This window comes from Stegostoma tigrinum, chromosome 27, assembly GCF_030684315.1.
Source record: "Stegostoma tigrinum isolate sSteTig4 chromosome 27, sSteTig4.hap1, whole genome shotgun sequence".
Taxonomy (NCBI): Eukaryota; Metazoa; Chordata; class Chondrichthyes; order Orectolobiformes; family Stegostomatidae; genus Stegostoma; species Stegostoma tigrinum.
The window spans coordinates 4924890-4944966 of record NC_081380.1 but is presented as its reverse complement, the minus strand read 5'-3'; the positions used below and the strand labels follow the sequence as shown (position 1 = coordinate 4944966).

The following is a 20077-nucleotide window of genomic DNA, read 5'->3' as shown; positions in this document are numbered from 1 at the left end:
TTATAGGCTGTCTCTTTTTCGTTGATATATTTCCTGACTTCCTTTGTCAGCCATGGCTGTCTAATCCCACTCCGGATAATCTTTCTTTTCTTTGGGATGAACCTCTGTACTGTATCGTCAATTACACCCAGAAACTCCTGCCATTGTTGCTCTACTGTCTTCCCCACTAGGCTCTGTTTCCAGTCATTTTTGTCAATTCCTCTCTCATGCCCCTGTAATTACCTTTATTTAACTGTAACACCATTAAATCCGATTTTGCCTTCTCTCTTCCAAACTGCAGACTGAACTCGGCCATATTATGGTCGCTGCCTCCTAAGTGTTCCCTTACTTTAAGGTCTTTTTTAATGTCTGACTCATTATATAGCACTAAGTCCAGAATAGCCTGCTCCCTTGTGGGCTCCATCATAAGCTGTTCCAAAAAGCCATCCTGCAAACATTCCATGAATTCCTTTTCTTTGGATCCACCGGCAACATTATTCACCCAGTCCACCTGCATATTGAAGTCCCCCATGATCACCATGATCTTGCCTTTCTGACATGCCCTATCTATTTCTCGGTGCATCTTGCGCCCCTGGTCTTGATCATTGTTAGGAGGTCTGTACATATCTCCCATTATAGTTTTTTTGCCTTTGTGGTTCCTCAATTCCACCCACACAGACTCCACATCTTCTGACCCTGTCATTCAGTGCCGTAGCTTTAATTTCATTCTTAACTAACAAGGCAACCCCACCCCTCTACCCACCTCCCTGTCTTTTCGATATGTTGTGAATCCTTGGATGTTTAACTGCCAGTCCTGAACTCCCTGCAACTATGTCTCTGTGATGCCTACCACATCATAATCATTCAAGAGGATTTGTGCTGTTAATTCATCTACTTTGTTGCGAATACTACGCGCATTTAGATAAAGTGCCTTAATGCTAACTTTCTTATCATTATTAGAGAGGTTGGAAATCCCAAGATGTCTTAAGATATCCTTCTTTTTTGCTGTATTCCTAGTCTGCCTCGAGCTTAAATCCACCTGTACACATGATATCCTGTTGCTTATCTTTCCATTTAACTCCACACTCCCTGTCTCTTTCACTTTCCCTTCCCCCCGACTCAGAAGTTTAAAATCCTACTGACCACCCTATTTATCCTTTTCGCTATAACACTGGTTCCACCTCGGTTCAGGTGGAGACCGTCCCAACGGTACAGATCCCCCGGTTCCAAAACTGATGCCAATGCCCCATGAAATGAAATCCCTCTTTCCCACACCAATCCCTTAGCCAAGTGTTTACTTCCCTAACTTTCTTTTCCCTGTGGCAATTAGCACGTGGCTCAGGCAGTAATCCGGAGATTATGACCCTTGAGGAACTGTACTTCAATTTCTTTCTTAGTGTTTCATAATCCCTGAACAGGTCCTCTACCCTGGCTTTGCCCATGTCGTTAGTCCCAACGTGGACCACAACAACTGGATCCTCCCCCTCCCGCTTATTTAGTTAACTTTTACAATTTATGTATTAAATGTTTTCTAGTACTTCTCTGCTGCACTCTTTTTCAATTAAGCAATTAAATTTAATCAATTACACAATACACAAGGATATAAATTGAAAAGCCGTACCTTAACAACACACGAGAGTCCTTCTCGGCTAGAGCTCCCGCTCTTTCTGCTGCTGGAACAGGAATGGAGGGCTCCGCCGGTCAAGATAGGTATTTACTCATCTTTAAAGCAGAGACTCACCCACTTGTAGGCCTCTGATCAACCCTCCCGCTCTTCCTGCTGCGAGTCTGTGGACATTAAATTTGGTTCGAGGAGGAGGGAGGGACGGAGGTCCTATTGTGTACGACCTGGGGCTTCGAGGTAAGTGCTTAAATAACGGTCACTCACCTTTCCAACTGCCTCTCTGCTCCAACTTCACTACCGCCCAGCTCCCGCCACTCTCTGCTGAAGAAAAGACCGCTGGCTTCCCATGCGCAACGGCAAAATTACAAGCTACCATTTGTTTAACAAGCCCGAGCAGCAACACACTGCTACACTCTTGTTGTGATCAGAAAGGGGCTATTTCAAACTGTCATTACCGTAAACTTTTCTGCAGTCTCTGTTTTCTGCTTGTCAGCAAATTCAGAGATAATGGGAACTGCAGATGCTGGAGAATCCAAGATAACAAAGTGTGAAGCTGGATGAACACAGCAGGCCAAGCAGCATCTCAGGAGCACAAAAGCTGACGTTTCGGGCCTAGACCCTTCATCAGAGAGAGGGTTCTGAAATAAATAGGGAGAAAGGGGGAGATGGACCGATCATGACCCCACCCCCAAGCACCAAACCATCATCTCCAATACCATCCATGACCTCATCACCTCAGGTGACCTCCCACCCACAGTCTCCAACCTTATTGTTCCCCAACCCCACACTGCCCGCTTCTATCTCCTTCCCAAAATCCGCAAACCTGACTGCCCTGGTTGACCCATTGTCTCCACCTGCTCCTGCCCCACCAAACTCATCTCCACCTATCTGGACTCCATTTTCATCCCCTTGATCAAGGAACTCCCCACCTACGTCTGTGACACCACCCACACCCTCCACCTCCTTCAGAACTTCCAATTCCCTGGTCCTCAACACCTCATTTTCACCATGGACGTCCAGTCCCTATACACCTGCATTCCCGATGCAAATGGCCTCAAGGCCCTCCGCTGCTACCTGTCCCGCAGACCCGACCAGTCACCCTCCACAAACATCCTCATCCGCCTAGCCGAACTCGTCCGCACCCTCAACAACTTCTCTTTCAATTCCTCCCACTTCCTACAGACAAAGGGGGTGGCCATGGGTACCTGCATGGGCCCAAGCCATGCCTGCCTCTTTGTAGGTTACATGGAACAGTCCCTCTTCCACACCTACATAGGCCCCAAACCCCACCTCTTCCTCCGTTACAGTGATGACTGTATCGGAGCCGCCTCTTGCTCCCAAGACGAGCTCCAACAGTTCATCCACTTCACCAACACCTTCCACCCTAACCTCAAGTTCACCTGGGACATCTCTAACACATCCCTCACCTTCCTGGACCTCTCTGTCTCCATCTCAGGCAACCAGCTAGAACGTGACGTCCATTTCAAGCCCACCGACTCCCACAGATACCTAGAATACACCTCCTCCCACCCGTTGTGGCCTCCTCTACATTGGGGAAACCAAGCGGAGGCTTGGGGACCGCTTTGCAGAACACCTATGCTCGGTTCGCAACAAACAACTGCACCTCCCAGTCGCGAACCATTTCAACTCCCCCTCCCATTCCTGAGACGACATGTCCATCATGGGCCTCCTGCAGTGCCACAATGATGCCACCCGAAGGTTGCAGGAACAGAAACTCATATTCCGCTTGGGAACCCTGCAGCCCAATGGTATCAATGTGGACGTCACAAGCTTCAAAATCTCCCCTCCCCCCACTGCATCCCAAAACCAGCCCAGCTCCTCCCATTCCCCCACTGCATCTCAAAACCAGCCAAGCTCATCCCTGCCTCCCTAACCTGTTCTTCCTCTCACCTATCCCCTCCTCCCACCTCAAGCTGCACCTCCATTTCCCAAGTACTAACCTCATCCCACCTCCTTGTCCTGTTCTTCCTCCCCAGGCTGACCTATCCCCTCCCGACCTCTCCGCCGACACTCTCCTCTCCACCTATCTTCTCCTCTATCCCTCTTCGGTCCGCCTGCCACTCGCTCCCTATTTATTTCAGAACCCTCTCCCCATCCCCTTCTCTGATGATGGGTCTAGGCCCAAAACGTCAGTTTTTGTGCTCCTGAGATGCTGCTTGGCCTGCTGTGTTCATCCAGCTTCACACTTTGCTACTACAGAAAATTCAAAAGCCTTGAAAGCCCACTTTGACAGCCAGGTGAATGTCACTGATGAATGACAGACATTCAACGCAAAGGGAAAAACACTCCACTGGTCAATATGTGGTCTCAGCAACCAAGTTCACAGAATCCTGTGCTTTTGTGGAATTAAAAGTTGATTTCAAGACAGACTGAGGAGGCATAATCCCCCAGTGTCAATATCTGCAGTGGGGGGTACCATTGACCAGAAATGAACTGGACTAGCCACACAAATATCGCGTCAGCAAGAACAGAACAGAGGCTGGGAATACTGCAGCGAGCAACTCACTTCCTGTCACCCCAAAGGCTGTCCAATCAGGAACATGATGGAATACTCCCTACTCGCCTTAGATGACTGTGGCCCCAACAACACTCAAGAAGGCTGACACCATCCAGAACAAAAGCAGCCCGCTTGATCGCCACGGCATCCACAAACTTCCACTACCACCACCGCTCATGCTTAGTCACAGCAGTGTGTACTCTCACCAAAATGCACTGCAGAAACGCACCAAAAATCCACATACAGCACATTCCAAATTTACGACCACTTCCATCTAGAAGGCCGGGGGCAGCATATACATGGGAACACCACCACCTTCAAGATCCCCTCCAAGCTACTCAAAATCCTGACTTGGAAATATTTCACCGTTCCTTCATTTTGCTGAATCAAAATCATGGTATTTCCTCCCTCAGGGTGATGTGGGTCACCCACAGCACATGTACTGCAGAGGCTGAAGAAGGCAGCGCACTCCCACCTTCTCGACGGCAACCACGGATGGGCAAGAAATGCTGGTCCAGCCAGTGGCCCCCATGTCCCACTAGTGATGACGGTATAACGTTGGAACAGACCAGGCCTTACATGAATACTGCTGGTAACAACATTCAATATCAGGGGTGGGGTGTTGAGATGGTCTCTTATTGGAGATGATCATTTCCTGGCAACTGTGGGGCGCCAATGTTACTTGTCACTTGTCAGCCCGAGTCTGGATACCGTCCTACAACCCATTGTACTTGTGGAGCACTGCTTCAGCATCTGACGAGCGACGTGCGACAGTCCAGGCACAAAGGACACAGTCATCCTGAAGAAAATGACAGAATGCAAATACCGCAGAGGACATCATGCAAAGGAGAACAAGCTATTGTAGGGAAAGCGCAGCTTTGACTGCACAAAGCAAAAGTGAAAGACACAGGCAGACAGAGCGAATGAGCAAGCAGTTAAAAGGACCTTGGTGGCTTCATGAATGGCAGCGTCAGAGTGCAGAGCTGCGGGCAACCTCTGGTGGCTGCAAAAGCCTACTGCACCTGGTATTCCCAGGCGGTCTCCCATCCAAGTACTAACCAGGCCTGAGTCTGCTTAGCTTCCGAGATCAGACGAGATCGGGCGCTTTCAGACTAGTATGGCCGTAGGCATCCAACTCTTGCATTTCGGACTCCTTGAAGACACATAACCCAGTTTTCATTCTCTTCTGTGCTTTACACCATTTTACTGGAGCCACAAACTTACAGCGCACTATTCTTTTCCTCTTGCTCTACAACCAATTCTCCTTCTCTCCGCTCTCACAGGCACAGACTACAACTCTTACACTCTCCAGAACAACACACTCTCACAAATCACACACCACAAACACATTCAACATCGTCATGGCTCGTCCCATTCTGGCCTTAACTCCATCCATCCGCGCGGCCTCACGACACCAAACATACATCACCCCTACCGTTAACAATTCTCTCAATAACTCACCGGATAAATCGCATCAAGCAGGCGCCACTGCTTTCAGACTTCTTCGTTATCGCACTTACATCTTCAAATCTGCCCTTCTTGCACCAGGTACTACCTCACCCACACACACACTCACTCACACCCTCCCTCACTCATTCACTCCAAATATCTGCTCCCACATCACGGACAGTGCCCACCCTCGGGAGGCGGCTTTTTCTCCCGGACACTCTGGCCAATTCTGCTCACAGACCACCCCGGGCTCTTTTGCCACGAGTCCACGTGCTTTCTCAACATGTCTTTTCTCCTGTGTTCGCAAACAACTTTTACAAACGCCACAACCCTCTTTCCGTGTCTTGCTGGTCCTACCCACCAACCCAGCAAGCTCTCCATTACAGACACAAGATCACAACATTACGCAGCAACTCCTCCGCCCTCTCTTAACACAGCTCACACTAATACACCCGCGCACGCTCACCCACTTACACACTCGCACAGCACACTGGCCAGCTTCAGCTTGCCCCTCCATCGAGGTGCTGCTTAGTGACAGCTGAAAACGGGCACCACCTCAGACAAACTGAAAGCATCTCGGTGAATAACGGGAGAGTGTTGCTTCGCACTGGAGAAGGGGATAGTTCCATTTGAGACAGCAGCAAGTAAACAGCTACTATCAGGAACACAACAACAGCTCTCTAAAGCACAAATGCAAAACACACAGCGCAGTGAATAAGGTCAGTGAGATACGAGGATCAATAGCCGTGCGGGAATACAACGTAGAAACTTGGCTTCGAGACGACATTCGGATTCAAGTACGATCAAGTGCAAAGCGTCTTTCTTTCTTTGCTTGCTGTCAGGCTCTTGGCTGCATCTATCAGGTACTCATGCTGCAGACAACCATCTTAACAGCACTTCAACTGCAAGGATAATATTAAACTACAAAGTCTACAGAAAAGCTTTACAACAATGTTGCCGGCACTGGAGGCTTTGAATTCTACGCACAGGCCGCATAGGCTGGGACAGTTTTCCCTGAAGCGTTGAAGGTTGAAAGGCGACCTTACAAAGGTTCAGTAAATCAACAGGGGCATACATAAGGTGAACAGCCAGGGTCTTTTCCCCAGGACAGGGGGGTCCAAAATTGGACAGCGTACGTTTACGGTGAAAGCAGAAAGGTTTAAAACTGACCTGACGGCTAACTTTTTCATACCCATCGTGGCGTGCACATGGAACAAGCTGCCAGAGCAAGTGCTAAAGTCAGGTACAATCACAACGTTTCAAAGACATTCGGTCAGGTACGTGGATATGAAAGTCGTGGAGGGATACAGGCCAAATGAAAGCAAGTGCGACTGGTTTAGTTAAAAACACCTGGTCAGCGTGGACAATTTGGCCCAAAGGCTCTGTTGCCATGCTGTGTGGCTCTATGGCCCTATGCAATTCACAATGAACTGCTATCTGCCGATCTCACAGCATGCTGTCAGACGTGAAGCTGGTCCTAGGTACTCATGAGCTGTACAAAAAAAAACACACAACTACTAACGGAGAGAGACACAGCAATGTTCCCAGCTGTCAAGGCTGCAACAGGCAACTGAATCACAAAGGAAACTGCCCAAAGCTGAAACACTGTGAGAGGTACAATGGCTGCACATCTTCCCCTCCCAGTTCCATGGCGATATGAAGCAAACGGGCAATCTGCCCACGCGCAACGGCAAAATTATAAGCTACCATTTCTTTAACAAGCTACAGCAGCAACACACCGCCGCACTCTTGTTGTGATCGGAAAGGGACTCGTTCAAACTGTCATCACCATAAACTTTGCCGACGAGCACAAAACAGACACTACAGAAAATTCAAAAGCTTTGAAATCCCACTTTGACACCTAGGTGAATGTCGCTGATGAATGACAGACGTTCAACGTGAAGGGAAAAAAACACTCTGCTGGTCAATATGTGGTCTCAGCGACCAAGTTCACAGAATTGTGTGCTTTTGCGGAATTAAAAATGATTTCAAGACAGACTGAGGAAGCATAATCCCCCAGTATCAACATCCGCGGTGGGGGGTACCAGATCAGAGGCTAGCAATACTGCAGCGAGTAACTCACCTCCTGTCACCCCAACGGCTGTCCACGCAGGAGCGTGATGGAATACTCTCCGCTCGCCTGGATGAGTGCACTCAAGGAGGCTGACATCATCCAGGACAAAGCAGTGCGCCTGATCGCCACGACATCCACAAACATCCACTCCCTACACCACCGACGCTCAGTCGCAGCAGCGTGTACAGTCAAACAAGTGCACTGCAGAAACTTACCAAAAACCCACATAGAGCACAGTCCAAACCTACGACCGCTTCCATCCAGAAGGACAGGGGCAGCGTATACATGGGAACACCACCACCTTCAAGATCCCCTCCAAGCTACTCAAAATCCTGACTTGGAAATATTTCACCATTCTTTCACTTTTGCTGAGTCAAAATCATGGAATTTCTTCCCTCAGGGTGATGTGGGTCACCCACAGCACAAGGACCGCAGAGGCTGAAGAAGGCAGCACACTACCACCTTCTCGACGGCAACCACGGATGGGCAAGAAATGCTGGTCCAGCCAGTGAACCCCACAGCCCACTAGTGATGACGGTATAACGTTGGAACAGACCAGGCCTTACATGAATACTGCTGGTAACAACATTCAATATCAGGGGTGGGGTGCTGAGATGGTCTCTTATTGGAGATGATCATTTCCTGGCAACTGTGGGGCGCCAACATTACTTGTCACTTGTCAGCCCAAGTCTGGATACCGTCCGACATCCCATTGTACTTGTGGAGCACTGCTTCAGCATCTGACGAGTGACGTGCGACATTCCAGGCACAAAGGACACAGTCATCCTGAAGAAAACGACAGAATGCAAATACAGCAGAGGACATCATGCAAAGGAGAACAAGCTATTGTAGGGAAAGCGCAGCTTTGACTGCACAAAGCAAAAGTGAAAGACACAGGCAGACGGAGCAAATGAGCACGCAGTTAAAAGGACATTGGTGGCTTCATGAATGGGAGCATCAGAGTGCAGGGCTGCGGGCAGCCTCTGGTGGCTGCAAAAGCCTACAGCACCTGGTATTCCCAGGCAGTCTCCCATCCAAGTACTAACCAGGCCTGAATCTGCTTAGCTTCCGAGATCAGACGAGATCGGGCGTTTTCAGACTAGTATGGCTGTAGGCACATGTAGTCTGCATTTCTGACTCCTTGTAGACACATACCCCAGTTTTCATTCTCTTCTGTGCTTTGCACCATTTCACTGGAGCCACAAATTTATAGCGCACTATTCCTTTCCTCTTGCTCTACAACCTTTTCTCCTTCTCTCTGCTCTCACAGACACTGACTATAACTCTTACACTCTCCATAACAACACACTCTCACAAATCACACACCACAAACACATTCAACATCATCATGGCTCATCTCATTCTGTCCTTAACTGCATCATCCTGCAAACCTCACAACACCAAAAATCCATCATCCCCCTCCATTAACAAATTCTCTCAATAACTCACGGTCTCCTCAGCAAGTACTAGCCAGGCCTGAGTACGCTTAGTTTCCAAGATCAGGATTTTCAAACTCATACAGCCATCAGCACTTGCTCCTTGCATTTCTGACTCCTTAATGGCACACAGAACTGGTACTAACTTATTCTGCATTTTGCTCATCTTATTTTTATTGTAGGTGAACTGCTCATCTATAATAGAGGGTGAAATGACTGCACACTTGAACCTCATCAGGGCCCATCGACATTAATATTCGCCCTTGTTCTCGTCTAGAAAATTTTTGAAGAAAGACAGAATACAGAGCAACGAAATGTATCAAGTGCAGTTAGCAACAATTTCAACAATCATTTGGAAAGTTGCACCACAGGCCACTTGGCAAATGTTATTATTTGTACATGGTCGTGTTGATGGAGAGATATTGAGAGAAAGGGACACGGATAAAAGATAGCTTCTCCAACGTGAGCAAGACTTGGAATACATTAGGGTCAGAATTTCATGATGCCCAGCCCGCTCACCCTCCGCCTCCCTCAATCCTTCCCCTCCTGCTCTCCCTCCTCCTCCCCTTCCTCCTCTCCACCGGTCATTTGGCAGGGGAACATTGTAAAAGTAATACAACTGCTGACCCCCGACCTGTCTGCCAATTTAAAGAGATGGGATGAAAGCAACGTGTCGCATTGGAAGTCCCTCTCACTCTTTGGTTTACTGGTGACCAAAAAAAATGGCCACAGATGTGTCTCATCCTATGCCCTCCACTATTGGCTCACTGAGGCCAAGCCTGGTAGCTTTTACACTGTGGATTGGTGTCATGCAAGGCATAAAGGGGGCATGGGGTACCTTTTGGGGTCCTCTGTGCCCCAGTGTATTCATCCAGGCCCTAGCCCCAGCCTGCCATCCTCCTCACCCACACTGGACAAAGCCCAAACCACCTTGGACACAGCTTTAGTGCATGCACGAAGATGCCCTCTTCCTCGGGCATAGACTTCATTCCAGAGAGTGGCTACTGCTCATCGCTGGTGCTGCTGGGAACACACAGCCTCCGGCCAATCAGATTGTCCTGCAGGTCTCAGAGGTGGGACATCCTCCCCAGGCTGCAGCAAAAGTCTCATCCTGAGCCAATAATACACCTGCCCTACCAATACCTCCAAGGGCAAAGTGGCAGGGTAGGCAGTTTTTGTACGGGCCTGTTTTTCAGCTGAGGTGGGAAGAGAGAACGGAGAATCCTGTGAACTGCAGCCTGGAGCAACTCAGTTTGCCTTTTTTCCTGGTAGCTTTCCATTTCAATTCATCTTTCTCCTTTAGAGCTCACCAGCAGCACTCGTATCTCCTGATGCAAAAACAGTAGGCAGTTTGTCTGACATCTAATAATCAGATGGGCAGAAATTTCTTCCAAATAATCACTGGGAATCCTGAAGTCTGCATTCGCCTTTCCACACAGCACAGCCTAAGTGCCAACTCTATCCCTCTCCCTGGCAATGGCCTCAGATTAGGCCAAGTTGCTTTGAGGGTTGGTCGGAAATTTGAGCCTAAATTGAGAAGATGACTTGGAATATTGTATTGTGTTCAATTCCCGTCACCTCATTACAGGAAAAATGTGGAAGCTTCAGAGAGGATGCAGAGGAAGTTTACCAGGATGCTGCCTGGACTGGAGGGCAGGTCTTATGAGGTAAGGTTGGGGGAGCTAGGGTTTTTTTTCATTGCAGCGAAGAAGGATGAGAGGTGACTTGATAGAGGTTTACAAAATGAAGAAATGGTAGATAGAAAGGATAGTCAAAGACTTTTTCCCAGGCCAGAAATGACTATTACAAGGGGACATAATTTTAAGGTGATTGGAGGAAGGCATAGGGAAGATGTCAGAGATAGGTTCTTCACACAGAGAGTGGTGGGCGTGTTGAATGAGCTGCCGGCAGTGGTAGTGGAGTCAGACACTTTAGAGACTTTTAAGCGATTCTTGGGTAGGCACATGGAGGATAGTAAAATGTACAGTATGCAGGGTAAATTGATCTTAGTAGGATAATAGGTGAGGACAACATCGTGGGCCAAAGGGCCTGTACTGTGCTGTGCTGTTCTGTGTTCTATGTTCTACGACATCAGATTTGAGCCAACAGTAAGAGTGCTCAATTTCACCTCCGTATCAATGCGTCAGCTTCACTCTGCCTCACCTCATCTGCTGCTCAGCCTTTATTAATAAACCTTCATCCATGCCTCTATCACTTTGAGACTTGACTCTTCCAATGCATCTCAATTGCTCTCTCATGTTCTAGTCCCGGTAAAGTTTGTACCCAACTTTGCCTTGGCTGCAGTATCAATCAGGCTTATAAACACAAAATAGAAATTGCCGGAGAAACTCAGCAAGTCCGGCAGTACCTGCGAAGAGAAAGCAGAGTTTGCGGTTCAGTGAATCTTCCTCAGAACCTTTTCTTTTATCTATATAAACAGTGTGGTTATGAGATCAGGTCACGTTAGGCAAAAAATGCTGATCCAGTCACAGACGGCTATATCTCTTGAACATTTTTTAAAAATTTATTGTTTGGCCCTCCCCATTAAAGCAATGGGAAAAGGGAGGTGTAGACTTGCCAAAATGACATGAATGGGTTATAAGAAATTAGAAGTTAAGGCTTTTGCCTAGACAGGATTCATGGTGACCTGATAGTGATGATGAGGATTATGAAGGACTCTAACAGGGTGAATTGTGCAAGGCTGGAAGAACTCAGCAGGCCAGGCAGCAATGGGAGGAAAGGAGTAGTCAACGTTTTGGGTATTAACCTTCTCCAGGACTGAATGTGGGGGTTGGGGGAGCTGCAGGTAGAGTGGATGGAGGAAAAATGGTGGTGATAGGTGGGCACTGGTGATAGGCATGACCTGGTTGGTCGATGGGAAGGATGACTCTGGTTGGCGGCTGGAAGGGAGGGTCAGAAGGTGGAATGGAAGGGAGGAAGTGGGGCTGGAAGGGGAGGCAGAGGCTGGGTGGGAAGGTTATTTGAAATTGGAGAACTCAATGTTAAGTCCTTTGGGCTGTAGGGTGCCCAGGTGGAAGATAAGGTGTTGTTCTTCAAATGTGCGTTGTGAGTCGCTGCAACACTGGAGGAGGCTGAGGACGGACATGTTCAAGGGGGCGTGGGATAGGGAGTTGAAATGGGCAGTGACTGGGAGATTAGGTTGGCCGTTACGCCCCAGGTGAAGGTGCTTGGCAAAATGTTTGGTCTCACCAACATAGAGGAGACATTGTTCAAGGTTGTTTCCTTGTTTAGGCAATAATATCCATGCTCAGATTTTGGCTGGTCGTAAAAACTGGACAGGAGAATAGCGTCATCGGGTCATACAGCACCAAAACAGATCCTCAGACCCAATTCGTCCATGCCAACAAGATACCCTAAATTAACCTAATCCCATTTGCCAGCATTTGGTTCATATCTCTCTAAACCCTTCCTATTCACATACCCATCCAGAAGCCTTTTAAATGTCATAATTGTACCAGCCTCCACCACTTCCTTTGGCAGCTCGTTCCATACACGCACCACCCTCTGTGTGAAAAAGTTGCCCCTTAGGTCCTTTTTAAAATCTTTTCCCCTCTCACCTTAAACCTATGCCCTCTAGTTTTGGACTCCCCTACCCTGGGGAAAAGACCTTGTCTATTCACCACATCCATGCCCCTCATGATTTTATAAACCTCTATAAAGTCACCCCTCAGCCTCCCACGCTCCAGGGAATATCGCCCCAGCCTCTCCCTATAGCTCAAACTCTCCAACCCTGGCAACATCCTCATAATGCTTTTCTGAACCCTTTCAAGTTTGACAACATCTTTCCTAGAGCAGGGAGACCAGAATTGCATGCAATATTCCAAAAATGGCCTAACCAATGCACTGACAAATAAAGGGAGGCCATTACCAAATGCCTTCTTCACTATCCTGTCTCCCTGCAACTCCACTTTCAAAGAACTATGAACCAGCAACTGAGAGGTTTCTTTGTTCGGCAACACTCCCCAGGACCTTACCATGAAGTGTATTAGTCCTGCCCTGATTTCCATTCTCAAAATGCAACAGGTCACATTTATCTAAATTAAAATCCATCTACCACTCCTCAGCCCATTGGCCCATCGGATCAAGATCCCGTTGTACCCTCAGAATAACCTTCTTCACTGTACACTACACTTCCTTTTCTGGTGTCATCTGCAAACTCACTAACCTTACTAATCATTTTTACAAATGACAGAAAAGCAATGGACCCAGCACCAATCCTTGTGGCACATTGCTGGCTACAAAAGGTTTGTTTTTACACAAAGAATGGCCACATTATTGAATTCTCGGCTGGAAGTTGATGACACAGAGTCAATGAGCACTTGCTCAAAGAATATTAGTTGGTTAAGAATTAAAGGGTGTTGGAGACAGATGTTGAGCAGGATGCAAAAAGAGCATGAATGAGAGGGGTTTAAAAAAGAAGAGGAGTTGTGAGAGGACAGTGGTGAGCAGGACTGGGTATTAGATTAAGTGGATGATGAAATGTGAGGCTGGATGAACACAGCAGGCCAAGCAGCATCTCAGGAGCACAAAAGCTGACGTTTCGGACCTAGACCCTTCATCAGGTCTAGGCCCGAAACGTCAGCTTTTGTGCTCCTGAGATGCTGCTGGGCCTGCTGTGTTCATCCAGCCTCACATTTCATTATCTTGGATTCTCCAGCATCTGCAGTTCCCATTATCTCTCATTAGATTAAGTGGTTTGTGTGGAGAGAACTATAAGCTGAGGCTGGAAGCAGTGGAATAGCCAGAATGTGCTGGAACACTTTATGATTTCGCATTTGGCACAGGCAGTGTTTTTTATATCCCAACTCGGACATTAGCAGCCCCTAAGTGATTAGGCATAGCTGATTCCCAGCCACAACAGCGACCTGCACTTGTATAGTGCCTCTGGCAATGCTGAAATTAAAAATGCAACCCCCTCCCAACACCACTGTTCCGAATAATACACTGGAGAACCTACTTTGTGAAGAGGTATTTGAGATCCTGCAGCAAGGAGGTGCTGGATTCGGGTGAGTCTGTGTGCTGTTCAGAGGCTCCTCGTGGAGGGTTTGGAACAAATAGAATCAGCAAGATGACGACCACCAGTCCTACACACGGGGTCACCTGGGGAATTGAGCAAACCGAATGTGTTGCCAATTTAAATATTTCAAACCAAACCAAATCAGAACTAAGTGTCAATGACTGTTATTTTTAAATCTACAATAACAGGTAGAGCAGGATATTTCTGCGAAGGTGATTTAAACCTGGAGTGATGCCTGGTGCACAAGTATCCCAGAAAGTGCTCCCAGGAGTTTTGTCTCAAGTTTACAGTCCAGTTTGCCGCAGACTAGCTACCACGAGAGATGGAGCAGAATGAGTATCATTGCTTGGGTAACTTTCTGTTGCTCCCACAAACCTAAAAGCAGAATCGAAACCCAATTCACTCAGTTTTCCTCATTCCTGTTTTGCTAGTCTCACTTAGAAGACAATGTATGTGGCATTGAACAGACAACATGTAGCACACTTTTACATGAACATACCCATAGAAGCCTGTTCCATTTGACTGTTTTAGGACTGTAGCTGCACCACATTAGGCCCCAGCTCAGTGTTAACCAGCTGTAAGGCTTATAAGCACTGCATGCTTGCAGAAGAGAAGGCAGACACAATGTTGACTGTATCCCTCAATGTTGGGGCACCCTTACAGCAAACAGTTCACATAAGGAATGGTTTCATTTTTCATACAACCCACATCCATTTCCTCAAGGCTTTGCTGACAATAAAGAAAATAATCAACAGCAAATCAGCAGCCAACATTCTTGATCTAATTCTACAGCCGCAGAATATGACGAGGGAAGGGAAGCACTAATGTTATCTGTGAAACATCTCATTATGGCTTCATCTTACTGCCAGGCTGCTGGAGTGAGCAAGATCATGTGACACTACATCATATCCCTTATACTAGATGTCACGTCTCTCCCAGTTTCTACGTTTGTCATTAATGGAAATGACAGCAGAAGGAGAGAGAGTCAGTGCATTGAGTATAGGAGTTGGGAGGTCATGTTGCGGCTGTACAGGACATTGGTTGGGCCACTTTTGGAATATTGTGTGCACTTCTCCCACAGCTACAAGAAGGATGTTGTTAAAATTGAAAGGGTTCAGAAAAGATTTATAACGCAGTAACTGAGACTGTAAGGTTTGAGTTACAAGGAGAGGCTGAATGGGCTGGTACTGTTTTCCCTCGAGGATCAGGGGCTGAGGGATGACCTTACAAAATAGAAAGCGGGACATAACACCAGCGCTTCATCGGAGGCTCACTGATGATGTTACCTAGAATGGTGACGAAACGTCTGAAAACTAACCTTCCAGCTCAGCCAGCAAACTCACATCCAGAACCTCAACCTGAACTACAAATCTTCTCAAAACTCGCTATGACCTTACAGACATTTATAAAATCATCAGGGGAATGGATAGGGTGAATAGCCAAGGCCTTTTCCCCAGAGTGGGGGAGTCCAAAACTAGAGGGGACAGGTTTAACAGAAGAGGGGAAGGATTTAAAAGGGACCTGAGGGGCAACTTTTTCACACAGAAGGTGATGCATGTATGGTACAAGCTGCCAGAGGAAGTGTTAGAAGCTGGTAAAATTACAATATTGAAAAGATATTTGGATAGGTACATGGTTTAGAGGGATATGGGCAAAACACAGGAAAATGGGAATTGTTTAGTTTAGGAAATCCGGTCAGCATCAATAGGTTCTGCAAAAGTGTCTGTTTCTGTGCTGTATGACTCTGTAGTTTAGGTCACCCTATCTAAGGGAGGACATGCATGCCATAGAGACAGTTCAGCAGAGAGTCATCAGACTATTTCCAGGGATGGCAGCACTGCCCGATGAGGAGGGATTGAGGCCTGCAGTTTAGAAGAATGGGAGGTAACCTTATTGAAAGTTACCAAATTTTTAAAGGGCTAGATACAGGAAGGATGTGGGAGGCATGGAGATTAGGATTTCTAGAATCAGGAGGCACAGTCTCAGAATGAAGCAGGACAGGGATGAGGAAGAACTTCTTCACCCGGAGGGTGGCAACCTCTGGGATTCACTTCCACAGAGGGCTGTAGAAGTTCAGTCTTTTTCTTTATTCTTTCACAAAATGTGGGCATCTCAGGCATGGTCAACGGTTGTTGCCCACCCTTTGTTATGCTTGAACAGATGGCTTGTGCTTGTGTTGGATAGGAGTCACATGCAGGCCAGGCCAAAGTAAAGTTAGCCAATTTCCAGCCCTCAAGAATAGCAATTAACCAGACAGGTTTCTAAGACCATTGATGCTAGTTATGTGGCATTATTACTGAGACCAGCTGTGTTCTACAGGAATTATAGTCAAATTCCATCTGCTGCCATGACAGGATGTGAACCCATGTCCACTGAGTATTAGCTCGGGCCTCTGGGTTCAAAGTTCAGTGATGTGACTATGTCACTGTCTACCCCACTGACCATCTTCCAGATACAGACTGTCCAATTTCTGTATACCAAAGGATGCAGAGATCACATGGGGGAAAATAACATTGAGATAGATGATACAAACAGAAATTGGGAGCAGGCCATTCAGCCCTTCAAGCCTGCTCTGCTATTCAACATTATTATAGCTGATCAACTATCTTAATTCCATATTCCTGCTTCCTCCCCGCCACCCTTGACACCATTAAAATCTAAAAATTCATCTTTTTTTAAAAATATACTCAGTGACTTGGCCTCAAATATCCTCTCAGTGAAGAAACGTTTCCTCATCTCAGTCCCAAATCATAGAGTCCTAATAGTATGGAAACAGACCATTCGGCCCGATGAGTCTACACCGGCCTTCTGAAGAGTATCCCACCCAGACCTAAACCCCAGCCCCCATCCTATCACTGCAGCCCTGCATTTCTCATGGCTAACCGCGCCCCCCAGCCTGCAAATCCCTGGGCTCGATGGGCAACTTAGCATGGCCACTCCAGATAACCTGCGCATCTTTGGACTGTGAGAAGAAACCGGGGCATTCAGAGGAAGCCCATGTAGACACAGGGTAGACACAGACAGTTGCCAACGGTGGAATTGAACCCAGGTCCCAGCACTGTGAGGCAGCAGTGAATCACTGTGCTGCCCATGGTCCACCCCATACCCTGCAACTATGACCCCTGGTTCTAAACTCCCCAACCAGGGAATACAACCTCCCTGCATCAGGTCTGCCTCGCCTTGTTAGAATGTTTCAAATCAGATTCCCTCTCATCTTTCTAAACTCTGACAAATACAGACCTATTCCAATCTCTCTTTCTTTATTCATTTACAGGATGAGGTCAATGCTGGCTAGGGCAGAATTTACTGCCCATCCCTATTTGCCCAGAGGGCAATTGAGAGTCAACCACATTGCTGTGGGTCTGGAGTCACGCGTAGTCTAGACCAGGTAAGGATGGCAGCTTCCTTCCCTAAAGGACATTAGTGAAACAGATGGGTTTTTTCAACAATCTGGAATGGATTCATGGTTATTATTAGATTCTTAATTCCAGATATTTATCGAATTCAAATTCAACCATACGCCATGGTAGGATTCAAACTCGGGCCCCAGAATGTTATCTGGGTCTCTGGATTAACAGTCCAGCGATAATACCACTAGGCCAGCACCTCTCTTCATAGCAAAATCCTGCCATTCCAGCTATCAGCCTGGTACACCTCCTTTGCACTGACTATATGACAAGTACATCCTTTCTAAAGTAGGGAGACCAAAATTGCACACAATACTCCAGCTGCGGTCTCACCCAGGCCCTGTATAACTACAGTGAGACATTCCTATTTTGTCAGCCAAGAACTAGAATGATGGAGGAGGCTCAATGGGCTGAGTGGCCTACTCCCTGCTCCTACTTCCTATTTCACTTCCATGTACAAAATCAGCTTGAACCAACAGTGTTTCCACTTCAACATTCCCCTACTCCCTGATGGGGCCTCTGCACTGAGGCGATGGATCCAATTCAGGATTCTGCTCTTGTGCTGGAAGCACATTGCTTGATTTCACTGTTTGCAATGACAAAATCATAGAGTCCTTACAGTGGAGAAACAGGTCATTCAGCCCGACGAGGCCATACTGACCCTCTGAAGAACATCCTATCCAGACTCATTCCCCCATCCTATCCCTGTAGCCTTGCATTTCCCATGGCCAATCCACCTAACCGCACATCTTTGGACTGTGGGATAGAACCAGTGCACCTGGAGGAAACCCATGCAGACACAGGGAGAATGTCTGTGTAGAATTCGCACAGTCACCTGAGGGTGGAATCAAACCTGGGACCCTAGTACTGTGAGGCAGCAGTGCTGACCACTGAGCCACTGTGCAGCCCACAGTGTAGAAGTCCTGTAAGTATTATACTACAACAGTAACCATTCATTACACATTTGGTCTTACCCTCATTGACCAGTGCCAGTTGCCAGATAGTCTCATTACGCCAGATCCAAGGATGTAGCCCAGACCACTGCAACAGAACAAATAAAACAGTTTCATTCTGTAATATCTCAACACTTCAATTTAGTAAAGTTCATCCTGTCCTACAACCCCTTTGCCTGCCTCACCTCGGAATTCTGCCACGTTCCTCCTCCCAGATTAAATAAGTTGTTTCAATGACAGGGAGCTGGATTCCATCCGAAGCTGAACTCATTAACGAATACACGTCTTTTTATTTGACTGTTTACATCCGTCTTGGTCAATGACGTCAGTCATGCTAACCATCACCATTATGCCCACAGTCTCCGAAAGTCACCAACTGTGGAGAACATTCACCAACCAATGCAGCCAATTATTATTAATTGAGTCAAAAATATCTCATTGTAGAGTGGCCACTGCTTGTAGGAAATAGATTCACAGCCCTACATATCCCCAAGGTCCTGGAACTTCGACAGAGGACAAGTGATGCCTACATTTGTACCTGAGGGCGTGACCTTTATAGAGGATTACAAAATCATTGGCGGTAGTGGTGGGTGGGGGGGGAGGTGGGGACAGTGCATGGATAGGGTGAATAGCCAAGATCTTTTCTTCAGGGTAGGGGAGTCCAAAACTAGACAGCACAAGTTTAAGGCGAGAGAGGAAAGATTTAAAAAAGGACTCAAGGTGCAACTTTTTCATGTCACGTGAGTGTAGTGAACAAGCTGCCACAGGAAGCGGTAGAGGCGTGTACAATGGCAACATTTAAAAGACATTTGGACGTGGACATAGATAGGAAAGGTTTAAGAGGGATGTGGGCCAAATGCAGGCAAATGGGAATAGTTCAGTTTAGGAAACTTGGTCAGCAGGGGAAAATTGGGCCAAAGGGCCTGTTTCCATGCTGTATGACCTTTTTTGGTTGACGTCAATTTATGGAATGAGTCATAGCCACTTGCTTTGTTGAAAATTAAAAACTATGAAACCCTGTAATTCTCATGCCCAATCCACCAAATCTGCACATCTTTGCACTGTGGGAGGAAACTGGAGCACCCGGAAGAAACCCACACAGACGCAGGGAGAACATGCAAATTTCGCACAGACAGTCGCCCGAGCGTGGAATCGAACCCAAGCTCCTGGCACTATGAAGCAGCTTTATTAACCACTGAGCCACTGTGCTGCCCTTACCTTGATTACCTCTGGTGATGGTTTCTCTCATCACTTTAGAGGGTGTATCAGAAACACCCAACATTGTAGATCACTTTGAATTTGTAGATCTGCAGTGTAGAATGGGTGGGCACGTGGGTAGGTGAGCCCAGTCACTCCTCCCATGTAAAATCATGATGTTAGTGCTGCCTTGTGAAGGTCTGGGTGGTTGGATCAGACCTTCTAGTTTCCAGTTGTCCAAGTGGTGAGCCAGGCTGGTGCCATGTTTCCCAACCCCAGCAATCCTGGTGGGCACACCAGTTGGCACAGACACTGATCAGCATCAGTTCCACACCACCTCTGGTTACTCTGCCTAATTAAGGAATGCAGCAATGCTGTGAGAACCTTCCAGAAGGTTCTACG

General features: G+C 47.3%; 1 protein-coding gene and 2 non-coding genes across 3 annotated transcripts in view; all 3 read right to left on the bottom strand.

The window, feature by feature from the left end:
- Window positions 1-20077, bottom strand: part of LOC125464768 (protein spinster homolog 3-like) — a 135785-nt gene that overhangs the window by 85508 nt on the left and 30200 nt on the right. The window contains exons 5-6 of the mRNA XM_048557573.1: window positions 18500-18566; window positions 14059-14201 (exon numbers count right to left, since the gene is read on the bottom strand). Coding sequence (XP_048413530.1) covers window positions 14059-14201; window positions 18500-18566 — 210 coding nt within the window. The remainder of the gene's footprint in view (window positions 1-14058; window positions 14202-18499; window positions 18567-20077) is intronic.
- On the bottom strand, window positions 5132-5250 carry LOC132211046 (5S ribosomal RNA). Its single transcript, XR_009447353.1, has one exon. It is a non-coding gene; the product is annotated as a 5S ribosomal RNA (ribosomal RNA).
- LOC125464809 (5S ribosomal RNA) lies at window positions 8642-8760 on the bottom strand. The gene has a single exon (XR_007250096.2). It is a non-coding gene; the product is annotated as a 5S ribosomal RNA (ribosomal RNA).